Raw genomic sequence first — 12,401 nt, forward strand, 5'->3', positions numbered from 1 at the left:
GACGCCAGGCGTTCCCCTTGGGAGGGGGTTCTCCCTATTTCCCCGCTGGGAGGCCCCCTGGTGACTCTCTCTCTGCATCGGGGGGGGCCTGTTCTTTTGGGACTCCTCCCGGCTACCCCCTGACCGACTGTTCACAAACTCGTCGGCCAGCTGCCCTGCGTGCTGGGGGTTCTCGAGCTTTTTGTCCACCAACCACAGCCTCAGGTCGGAAGGGCACTGTTCATACAGCTGCTCCAGTACAATTAGGTCAAGCAGGTCCTCTTTAGCTCGGGCCCCCGCTGTCCACTTGCGGGCATACCCCTGCATCCGGTTGGCCAGTTGTAGGTAGGTGACCTCAGGCGTTTTACGCTGACTCCGGAACCTTCTCCGGTACATCTCGGGGGTCAGCCCAAACTCACGGAGCAGGGCCTGTTTGAACAGTTCATAGTCCCCTGCCTCCGGCCCTGTCATCCGGCTGTACACCTCCACGGCTTTGGGGTCCAGTAAGGGGGTGAGAAACTGGAGCCTGTCTGCAGGGTCAACCCTGTGCAGCTCACAGGCATTCTCAAAGGCCGTCAGGAAGCTATCTATGTCCTCCCCCTCCTTACGCTGGGCCAGGAAGCACTTATCAAAGCTCCTTGCAGTCTTGGGTCCCCCCTCACTCACCACAGCCGGGGCCCCACTGCTCTTCAGCCTGGCCAGCTCCAGTTCGTGCTGTCTTTGTTTCTCCTTCTCCTGGCGCTCCCTCTCCTTCTCCTGACGCTCATGTTGACGTTGTTTCTCCTTCTCCTCCTGCTCATGTTGACGTTGTTTCTCCTTCTCCTCCTGCTCATGTTGACGTTGTTTCTCATGATCCTCCAGCTCCCTCATTTTCATCTCCCTCTCCCATTCCAGCCGCCTCCGCTCCAGGGATGGGGAGCTCCGCCGGGAGGATCCCCTGCTGGGTGCTGGGGTCAGGGTGCCCTCGGTATTCGCTGGGCTTCCCCCAACCCCTCCCCCAGACATAGGTAGGAAGGGTCTCGGGATGTCCTCGGCAGCAGTCTGACCCCTCCCAGCCCGGTCAGGCCCCAGGGCCCACGCTGCGTCTGCCGGGCGGCTCCCCTCAGGGATAGGGATCGGGTCATCCAAGCGATCCCTCTCCTCCAACTGGGCAATCAGTTGTTCCTTGGTGGACCTCCCGATGCGCAGCCCCCTCTGCCTGCACAGCTCCACCAGGTCACTCTTAAGGCGTTTAGCGTACATCTCCCTGCTGGCCACTCGCAGGCCGGGCAGCTTCCCACGGTTTCCAGGAAAAGCCCTTAGTGTGCCAGTCCTTCTTGAGGTCACCACCTCTTTGCCAGGGTCGAGCTGCAGACTCCTCCGCCCCTGGGACTGCTCGCTGCAATCCCCCGGGGGACCCTGTTACTGCAAAAGTCTTTCTCTCTGGTCACACATTCCCAGGGGTTAACCGCCCCCCGAAACCGTCTCTGAATCTTCAGCACGCCTGGTCCCCGTCAATTCCCCTTCGTTTTACTGTTCCCCAGTCACTTACTGCAGGAAGCGCCGTTCACGGGGTGCAGTACATCCCACCGCTGCCACCAGTTGTCACGGAGTGTGGGGGAGTCCAGGCCCTGCACCCCTCTTCCTGGGATCCACTGAGACTCTCAGCCAGCCAGTAAAACAGAAGGTTTATTGGACAACAGGAACACAGTCCACAACAGAGCTTGTGGGTACAACCAGGACCCCTCAATCACGTCCTTCTGGGGGAGCAGGGAGCTTAGACCCCAGCCCTGGGGTTCCCTGTGTTCCTCCCCCCAGCCTCCAAACTGCCAACTAAACTCACCCCGCAGGTTCCCTGCTGCAGCCTCTGTTCACATTCCTGGGCAGAGGTGTTACCTCCCCCTCCCCCTCCTGGCTCAGGTGACAGGCTCTCAGGTCTCCCATCCCCAGGGCACATTCCCAGGTCAACACTCCCCCCTCCCTGCTGAGTCACATCGTCACAGATGGTCTCACAATCCCATTGCAGTCCAGCAATCTTCCTGCCGGTGTCCCCGCTATGCCCCATGCGAATGGAGAGGGACAGCGCCTCTTTCACTGGGTGTTCGGCGGGCTCTAGCTGGCTACCCACAATGCACCACACCGTTCTGCAGATCTGCTCAGCTGGTGCAATATGGAAAGAATGAAAGGTCCCCCGCTCTCTGCCCAGAGTCTCATTGTGGATTCCTTCATGTATGCGGGCGTGTTACGAACTCACGAACATCTCGCCCCCAGCTAATCTAATGGGTCGCTCCACAAGGCCTCAAGCTGCTTCCGCTGCTTTCCTAGCACAAGTCTGCCGAGCAGCAGCCCGTGTGGGTTCACACGTTCCCCACGCATTGTGCCACTGTTCGGGTGCTGGAGCCGATACTAAGGGAAAAGATTCTGGCAGCTGTGCTCGGGGAGCGCACAGACCTACAACGGAATGGACACGTCTTGTTTTCCGGGTCCCCCTGCTCACCTGTCGGAGGCCCCCTGGCTCAGCCGCTGCCTCCGCTCAGCCTGGCTCCTGCCTGCAGCTGAGTCTGGGGCCGGTGCTGCAGCTTCTACCTGAAACACGCCCAGGCCTCAAAGGTGGCAAATGTAGGGCTGGTCTGAGCTGAAACATGGTGTCGACCTCAGGGGTGTGACCCTCCCCTCGCTCCCCAGCAGTGTAGTTCAGCCCCCTGGCCCGGTACGGCCAGCGCTCAGTTGACGGAAGAATTCTTCCCACGGCCCAGCTGCCCCATCTCGGGGAGGTGGCTGGACTACGCGGCTGGCACGAGTGTTTACTCTGGAGCGCTGCCGTTGGGCCCTTGTAGCGTCCCGAGTGCAGACAGGCCCTACATGTCCCGGTAAAACATCCCTGTCCCCACAAAGGGCTGAGTCCGCCCGGCACCTACAGGGCCTCTGCACCCAAGTGAAGCTGAGCTGGGGTGGGGGCTGCTTGCTCCAACCTGCGGGATGCCCGGGGCACACTAGGCTCAGCTGCCCCAGAGGGGGGCTGGGCCTGGCATGGGCAGGGAACAGGCGCTGGGGCTGGGGGAGCCTCTGCCTACAGAGTGCTCTAGCCAGGCCAGGGCCCGTTGAGTAGCCGGGGTAGAGACATCGTAGCCCTGTTGGGGTGCCCAGGGCTCTCCCCAAAGGCAGGAAGGGACCTGCCTTCAGTTCAGCCGCCCTCTGCCAGGCTGGGGAGGGAGATGGGAGACATGGGGCTGAGGTGGGTCTTTGGGTTATGATGGGTGTGGGGTGATGTTTGGTGTAATGGAGTTCACGGGCAGAATCCCTGAAGGGATAAGGGATTGTGGGGGGAAGGGAGCATGCATCTGTGGGGCAGGGACCATAGGGGTGCGACACTGTGGAGGAGAGAGGTGTGTATCTGTGGGATGAGGGCTGTGGGGGGGATGGTAGGGGAGGGGGCCTTGTATCTGTGGGGTGGGGGTATCATACTGTGAGGGAGGGGTATCATGGGGTAGGTATTGTGGGGGAGGAGGCTGTGTATCTGTGGGGTGGAGGTATTGTACTGTGGGGGAGGGGCTGTGGGGTAGGTATGGGGCGAGGGGGCTCTGTATCTGTGGAGGAGGGGCTGAGGGGAAGGTGGGAGGGAGGGGCTCTGTATCTGTGGGGTGGGGGCCAGGGGAAGTGCAATGAAATTCTATACTGTGTTATACCACTCCGCCGCTAGGCAGCGCTGTGTGTCACACCCTTGATTTAAACCCCCAGCGCCCTGCGAGCACTGCACCTGCTGAGGGTGCAAGTTCTGTGCCCGGCGCGGCCCCGGGATAGACAGGACGGGGGGACGGTACTGTGGGGGGAGGGGGCTTTGTATCTATGGGGCAGGGCTGTGGGAGGTACGCGGGGGCTGTGCATCTGTGGGGGCAGGGTCTGTGGGGGGAGCGGGCTGTATATCTTTGGGGGCAGGGCTGTGGGGGGTACGGTACCCTAGGGGAATTGATAGCCTGATATCCAGGAGGAGGTGCCAGGAACATGGTTTAAGGGGGTTTGCAGTGACAGAGTAACAAAGTGAGGAATTTTTGTAATGTTTTTATGACTCTGTGTGCCTCAGTTTCCCCCAGACCTTGCATGGCTCCCCAGCGTGGGGTGGGGGGTTAAGTTTGCTCTCAGGACAGACCAAGAGTAAGGAACTGGCTGAAACTGAGCCAGAGCACCAGGGGGTCGGAGAGACAATGCCAGCTCCAGTGACTCCCGGGTCTCCTGCCTCTCAGCCCGGAGCTGAGCAGAGACCCCAGCCGAGAACAAAGGCCTGAGAGGTGGGAGAGGGTCAGTGGGGGGGGCTAAGTGTGTGTGGGGTAAGCATGGGTGGGAGGGGGTAAGTGGGGAGGTCTAAGCATGGGTGGGGCTAAGCGTGGGTGGGAGGGAGTAAGTGGGGGGTCTAAGCGTGGGGGGGAGGGGATAAGGGGGGCTAAGCGTGGGTGGGAGGGGGTAAGTGGGGGTGTAAGCATGGGGGGGCTAATCGTCGGTGGGAGGGGCTAAGTGGGGGGGCTAAGCGTGGGTAGGAGGGGGTAAGTGGGGGGTAAGCGTGGGTGAGAGAGGGTAAGTGGGGGGGCTAAACATGGGGGGAGGGGTTAAGTGGAGAGGGCTAAGCGTGGGCAGGGGGGTAAGCGTGGGTGGGAGGGGGTAAGTGGGGGGGCTAAGCATGGGGGGGAGGGGTTAAGTGGAGAGAGCTAAGCGTGGGCAGGGGGGTAAGCATGGGTGGGAGGGGGTAAGTGGGGGGGCTAAGCATGGGGGGAGGGGTTAAGTGGAGAGGGCTAAGCGTGGGCAGGGGGGTAAGCATGGGTGGGAGGGGGTAAGTGGGGGGGCTAAGCACGGGCTCTGGAAGGAGCTTGGCGCTCTCTGACCTGAGAACTGACTGAGGGGGTCAGAGCCAGCCTGGCAATGGAGTCCCAGCAGCTGGGCTGGTGAATTGCTCTGGGCTGCCCAGGCCAGACGCTGCGTTACCCGCTCTGTCTCTGTGCTGACTCAAGGGCTGCCCACGCTGGGGCCAGGTGACTCATGAACCCGGCTCTGTTTGGGAAACGCTGTTGGGGAGTCACTGTGAATCCTGGCTGGGGGCACGAGTCCTGCAGCATGGACACGCCTCTGCCAAGGAGTCTCTCTCAGCTGGGAAGGCCGGGCAGAGCTCTCGGGGGGCAGCAGGAGGGCTGCTGGCACCCAGAGGCTCAGTCTAGGAGCCAGGGAGGCTGCAGGGCCTGCCCCAAAAGGAGAGTGGAACCCTCGGGGGACTGCCCCACTGAAGGGTTCCCCCAAGGGACTGTTGAAAAGCTGAGGCATGGCACAGACCTTGTGGATCAGTGACAGGATTGGGGAGGTGGCTGTGGACAGGGTGTGGAAGGTGAGAGAAGAGGGGAGGGGATGGGGGCTGTGTGTGCACATGTGCATGGGCATGAGTTGGGGTGTGCACACGGGAGGGGCGGGGGTCGAGGTCGCCTGCATGGGCTGCTCTGAGCAAGGTTCACAGAGGGGCCAGCGCAGACAGCAGGCAAACCAGTCAGACAGCTGCCTCCTCGCCCGGGGGCAGGGCTCTGTAATACCCCTCACAGTGGGGCCTCTTCCGGCCTCTGACAGGCAGGCTGATGGCTCCAATTTCTGACAGCCCAGCTGTTCGGAGCTCTTTGGGCTGCCTCCCTGAGCCAGGGGTGCAGCACCTTCACTCACAGGAATCCCGCCAGACATGCTCCCCACCGGTCTTGTCCACCCCGACCGACCAATCAATAATCACGAGTCAACCCCCCAAACTCCGGAGCTGGGGAGCTGCGGGGGTTCAGCCAAACACCAGCGCTGGCCAGTCCTTTGCCTGCTCCTGGTGGCACCTTCTCCAGCTGTTCTCAGCCACTGCAGAGGCTAGATGCAGATTTTTAAAAACACTGTATGCTATACAGCTCCCGCTGTAATCCCAGGGCTCCAGGAGCTGGGGCTTGGAGAAAAACACCAACCAGTGTGAGACTCGCCAGATACCTGTGAGGTTTGGTAACACTTCATAGAATCATAGAATGTCAGGGTTGGAAGGGACCTCAGGAGGTCATCTAGTCCAACCCCCTGCTCAAAGCAGGACTGATCCCCAATTAAATCTCTCAGCATGGGGCTGAGAGCCTGCACCCTTGCGGCAGCCTCCCTTCCCAGCTGCACGTAGCGTCAGTGCTCAGCAGCCCTGTCCCACTCACATGCAAGAGCTGAGGGCACAACAGACCATTCCAGGCAGGGCCGCTCACTGCCTTTGTCGCTCTCCCTGCAGGGAGTTCCTCCAAGCCATCAACCAGTTTGCTGACACATTGACCCAGATGTTCCTGAGCAGCAGCAGCTTGGAACTGCAGGTGAGCGGAGGGGCTGGGAGGGCCTCGGCCTGCTTCCGTGGGCCTTGCCCAGCGCTGAGTGGGGCCTGTGAGAGCCGGGGCTGCAGGGGAGGCATCAGGCCTTTGCCAGCATTTTTGCTAATGCTTTACCTGGGGCTGCTCCCGTGGAGCCTGTGATAAGGTCTGGGGGAGCATTTCTGGGCAGGCTTCAGATTGGTCTTGTCACCCCCCGGCAGGTTTCTAGTGTTTCAGGTGAGATGTGGTCAGCCCCTGCCCTGGTTCCTGCCTCCCCTTCATCTCTGGTTTCTGCTCCTTCTACATCTCCGGTCCCTACACCACCTATATCTCTGTTCTCTAGCCTCCCCCTTGTCCCTGGTTCCTGCCCCCGTTCATCTCTGGTCTCTAGCCTCCTCCCACCCCCGCATGTCCCTGGATCCTGACCCCTGCCGTCCCCCGCACATACACCTCTGGTATGTGGCCTCTTCGCCCTCCTAAGTCAAAATGTCTTTCAACCAGCACTAGGGAATTCTTTATGAGCCCTTGTCCTGGCAAAAAGGAACTGATCAAAGCACCAAAAATTAATGGTAGCTTTGGAACACATGATCATGATGTGATCACATTTATAATGTGCAAGCGGAATAAAGTCCAGACCAGTAATAGATGTATTTGGTGCTTTAATAGTGCCAGTTTCACTAAGCTGAATATGATTATGAGCCAGATCAGCTGGCAGTAAGCATTTAATCATAAAAATGTGAATGATAATTGCGAATTATCTAAGAACTTACTTGATGGCCAAACAGCCACAGTTCCACAACTGAGGAAGAAGGCTGTGCTGATTGAAAAACAACCTGGTTTAGAGGGGAGGTGAAGACAGCTCAAACATATATAATAATAAATAGAAGAATGGGGAAGTTAGGAATTGTATACAATTGATAAGGGAAGCCAAGGGACACAAGGAGAAATCTTTGGCCAGCAGAGTTAAAGACAATGAGGAGTTTTTAAAGTACATTAGGAACAGAAAAAATCCCAACAAAGTATTTCATAGAATCATAGAATATCAGGGTTGGAAGGGACCTCAGGAGGTCATCTAGTCCAACCCCTTGCTCAAAGCAGGACCAACGCCAACTAAATCATCCAAGCCAGGGCTTTGTCAAGCCTGACCTTAAAAACTTCTAAGGAAGGAGATTCCACCACCTCCCTAGGTAACACATTCCAGTGTTTCACCACCCTCCTAGTGAAAATGTTTTTCCTAATATTCAACCTAGACCTCCCCCTCTGAAATTTGAGACCATTACTCCTCGTTCTGTCATCTGCTACCACTGAGAACAGTCTAGAGCCATCCTCTATGGAACCCCCTTTCAGGTAGTTGAAAGCAGCTATCAAATCCCCCCTTATTTGTCTCTTCTACAGACTAAACAATCCCAGTTCCCTCAGCCTCTCCTCATAAGTCATGTGTTCCAGTCCCGTAATCATTTTTGTTGCCCTCCGCTGGACGCTTTCCAATTTTTCCACATCCTTCTTGAAGTGTGGGGCCCAAAACTGGACACAGTACTCCAGATGAGGCCTCACCAGTGTCGAATAGAGGGGAATGATCACGTCCCTCGATCCGCTGGCAATGCCCCTACTTATACATCCCAAAATGCCATTGGCCTTCTTGGCAACAAGGGCACACTGTTGACTCATGTCCAGCTTCTCGTCCACTGTCACCCCTAGGTCCTTTTCCGCAGAACTGCTGCCTAGACATTCGGTCCCTAGTCTGTAGCGGTGCATGGGATTCTTCAGTCCTAAGTGCAGGACTCTGCACTTCTCCTGGTTGAACCTCATCAGATTTCTTTTGGCCCAATCCTCCAATTTGTCTAGGTCCCTCTGTATCCTATCCCTGCCCTCCAGCATATCTACCTCTCCTCCCAGTTTAGTGTCATCTGCAAACTTGCTGAGGGTGCAATCCATACTGTCCTCCAGACCATTAATGAATTGAACAAAACCGGCCCAAGGACCGACCCTCGGGGCACTCCGCTTGATACCGGCTGCCAACTAGACATGGAGCCATTGATCATTACCCGTTGAGCCCAACGATCTAGCCACCTTTCTATCCACCTTATAGTCCATTCATCCAGCCCATACTTCTTTAACTTGCTGGCAAGAATACTGTGGGAGACCGTGTCAAAAGCTTTGCTAAAGTCAAGGAACAACACGTCCACTGCTTTCCCCTCATCCACAGAGTCAGTTGTCTCATCATAGAAGGCAATTAGATTAGTCAGGCATGACTTGCCCTTGGTGAATCCATGCTGACTGTTCCTGATCACTTTCCTCTCCTCTAAGTGCTTCAGAACTGATTCCTTGAGGACCAGCTCCATGATTTTTCCAGGGACTGAGGTGAGGCTGACTGACTTGTAGTTCCCAGGATCGTCCTTCTTCCCTTTTTTAAAGATGGGCACTACATTAGCCTTTTTCCAGTCGTCTGGGACCTCCCCCAATTGCCATGAGTTTTCAGAGATAATGGCCAATGGCTCTGCAATCACATCCGCCAACTCCTTTAGCACTCTCGAATGCAACGCATCAGGCCCCATGGGCTTGTGCTCATCCAGCTTTTCTAAATAGTCCCGAACCACTTCTTTCTCCACAGAAGGCTGGTCACCTCCTCCCCATGCTGTGCTGCCCAGTGCAGTAGTCTGGGAGCTGACCTTGTTCGTGAAGACAGAGGCAAAAAAAGCATTGAGTACATTAGCTTTTTCCACATCCTCTGTCACTAGGTTGCCTCCCTCATTCAGTAAGGGGCCCGCACTTTCCTTGACTTTCTTCTTGTTGCCAACATACCTGAAGAAACCCTTCTTGTTACTCTTAACATTTCTCGCTAGCTGCAGCTCCAGGTATGATTTGGCCTTCCTGATTTCACTCCTGCATGCCTGAGCAATATTTTTATACTCTGCCCTGGTCATTTGTCCAAGCTTCCACTTCTTGGAAGCTTCTTTTCTGTGTTTAAGATCAGCAAGGATTTCACTGTTAAGCCAAGCTGGTCACCTGCCATATTTACTATTCTTTCTACACATCGGGATGGTTTGTCCCTGTAACCTCACTAAGGCTTCTTTAAAATACAGCCAGCTCTCCTGGACTCCTTTCCCCCTCATATTATTCTCCCAGGGGATCCTGCCCATCAGTTCCCTGAGGTTGTTAAAGTCTGCTTTTCTGAAGTCCAGGGTCCGTATTCTGCTGCTCTCCTTTCTTCCCTGTGTCAGGATCCTGAACTCGACCATTTGTCAATTACTAGATGGAAATGGTAGAATTATCAATGGATGGATGCATTCTCCCATTGCTCATGGATGAGTATTCAGCTAGTGCTGACTTAAGTTGTAGATTGATTTGATTTTGTGGCTTCTCACATCATAGGCGCCGACTTCCCCTTTGCCCGGTGAGTGCTCGACCATCCCCCCGCCCCTGGCCCTGCCTCTTCCCTCCCCTACACTGCCCTCACCCCACCCCCATTCCATCCCTTCCCCCAAGTCCCCACCCCATTCCACCCCCTTCCCCCAAGTCCGCGCCCCTGCCCCGCCTCTTGTCTGCCTCCTCCCCTGAGTGCACCACATCCCTGCTCCTCCTCGTCCCTCGTGGACAGTCCAAAGCGCCGCCAAACAGCTGTTTGGCAGCGGCGGGGCAGGAAGCGCTTGGGAGGTAGGCAGAGGAGCAGGGATGCAGCTCGCTGGATTCGGCGCCTATGTCTCACGTGGGAAGCGAGTCCAATCCTGGATTTGCAAATGCGGTTGCATGTCTTGCGAGCGTAATCGTTGTGGGGAGGGTTTGAGGTGTTGGCCTCATGATGTGCTCTCTTCTTCTGCATTGACCTCACACATCACTCCTCAAAAGTGGACATGGTCTCATGGCACAGACCTCTCCCTCTAGGTCTCTCAAGCGCAATGAGTTGCCAGGTTTTAAGATCTATCCTACATGCTTTGAGGTTGGCCTTGAAGGTGTCTTTATATCTGAGGATGGGTCGACCCTTAGAGCAGGTTCCCATGCTCAGTTGGCTGCAGAGCACCACGTTCGGGAAGCCTCCATGCAGACCACAAGTCTGACCCAGCAAAGCTGAGCCCTGATGAGCGTGCACTCAAGGCCAGGGATTTGGCGCCTCGCCAGAAGTTCAGTGTTGGGATTCTGTCCTGCCACCTGAGGTTGCCGAAGAATCTTGGGCAGCGAAGGTGGAAGCTCTCCAGCCAGTCGATGTGGCGTTGGTACAGCGTCCATGTCTTGCAGCCAGAGAGGAGTGAGTCCAACAGCACGGTAGCTTTGTATCTGGGTTCTGAGGCAGACTCCACACTCTCTCCAGAGCCTGTGGGTGAGCCTGCCGGATGCCAGCGTGGCCTTTGCCAGGCACCGAGTGATCCCCTCACCCAGCATGGCCTTGCTGGAAAGTGTGCTGACCAGGGGGCAGAACTGCCTGACTGAGCAGAGCGAGTGTTGTCAGTTGTGGCCATGGGATCAAGGTGCTCGTGATGCTGTCAGTTCAATGACTCTGTCTCTGTCAGGCGCAGTGTGAAACCGAAGCATTTTGTGTCATAGGCAGAGTGGCCCTCAATAGCTTCATGTCCTCGAGCATGTGCACAGTGAAGGGACAGTGATCAGCAAACAGGAGCTCTCTTAGTAGCTGTTGGTGCGGGCCCTGAGTCACCGCACGCTCCCATCCAGATGTGTGCGCCTCTGTCAAAGTCCTGGACTGCGAACAAGAGAGAGGATGAAAAGACAAAGGCAAAGAGGGCTGGAGCCATTGCACGTCCTTGTTTGGTGCTGCTGATGGGGAAGGCTTCTGATGAGTCACCCACTCCATCCCCGGGCCATCATGCCCCCATGAAGTGAGCAGATTACAGCAATCATCATCTCTGGGCAGCTGGATTCATGAAGGTGTTTCCACAGGCCCTGGCGATTGACCATGTTGTAGGCCTTGGTCAGGTCAGCAAACACCATGTACAGGTGCCTTCTCTGGCACTGGTGGGGCTGCAGAAATCATGGTCATTGTGCCATGGCCAGCACCAAAGCCACACTGAGTCCACTGGCTGAGAGACGAGCCTGTAGAGCAAGGATATTCCCTGCTGCAGACAGCGGAGCGGTTCCACAATGGCTATCACAGCTAGGTATGCTTCCCTCCCTTTGGGAGAGCTGGGCTCTGAACGCATCCTTACACCCCTGGGCACAGAGCCTTGAAAAGGCTGGTGGGTTTCCTGCCCGGGGGGCACCTCCACATTTGTACACATCAGGTGGAAGGCCGGCAAGCTGGAGACTTGCCCCTGGACAGCTGCTTTTTAACCTCATGGAATGAAGGGGCCGCAGACAGGGCACTGCAGGAGTGAATCAATGGCTTTGTCACAGAGTGGATTGACAGGTCAGGAGACTAGCAAGTGCTGTGCACAGTGAGAGAGAATATCACCCTTGTCTGTGAGCAGCCACTTCCCATCTGTGAGGACAGGGGCTGTGGTGCTGAATTTTGAGCCCTTGCACAGCCCGGAGACCTTTGTAGAAGTCCTTCATGTCATGCTTGTGTCATGGATGCATAGGTCTGCTGCTCTCACAGCTCTGGAATAGTCCTTCAGAGGACCCCTTCAGAGTGATAACCCCTCAGGGTTACACTCTCTCCCTAGAGTGAGCCCCTTGGCTTCTTCACCTCCTGACATCGAGCCCTGGAGCCTTGGGAACCCTGCCTCATGCCATGAGCTCCCCTCGGTCAGTTCATTTGAATTGGACACCTGGGGAAGGCTGCACACCCAAAGGGAACAATGCACCCCTGACCTCCTTAGGCTGGTGTGATCTCAGGGTTGATCTTCAATTCAAAAAGTGATCTTGTGCATAAAAAGGTTGGAGACCATTAGGTTAGACCTTGTGAGGCCCTCATAGTATGGTGATGGGGCCACAGACGTGCCACAGGGAAGTGGGAACTTCTCTATTCGCTGTTTGCCCTGCCCTGGGGTTTTGGGCCCTTCTTTTCACCTATCCCCCAAATCTCCCTCTCTTCTGAATATCAGGGTGTAGCCGTGTTAGTCGGTATCCACAAAAACAACAAGGAGTCTGGTGGCACTCTCACGGAGTCCCCGGGCGATGCTCTAGAACTGCTCCCTACGAAGCCAGACAGGA

General features: G+C 56.4%; 1 protein-coding gene across 3 annotated transcripts in view; it reads left to right on the forward strand.

Moving 5' to 3' along the window:
- The window catches only part of LOC125635193 (dedicator of cytokinesis protein 2-like), a 344,043-nt gene that overhangs the window by 280,945 nt on the left and 50,697 nt on the right, over positions 1 to 12,401 (forward strand). For 2 of the 3 annotated variants that reach the window (XR_012668261.1, XM_048846557.2), the window contains exon 31: positions 6,227 to 6,305. The exons of the other annotated variant lie outside the window; for it this stretch is intronic. Coding sequence is in view for 1 of the 2 variants with exons in the window: in XM_048846557.2 (XP_048702514.2) it covers positions 6,227 to 6,305 (79 nt within the window). In the remaining variant the exon portion in view is untranslated. The remainder of the gene's footprint in view (positions 1 to 6,226; positions 6,306 to 12,401) is intronic. 3 annotated transcript variants of the gene reach the window in all.

Source organism: Caretta caretta, chromosome 4 (assembly GCF_965140235.1).
Source record: "Caretta caretta isolate rCarCar2 chromosome 4, rCarCar1.hap1, whole genome shotgun sequence".
NCBI lineage: Eukaryota > Metazoa > Chordata > Testudines > Cheloniidae > Caretta > Caretta caretta.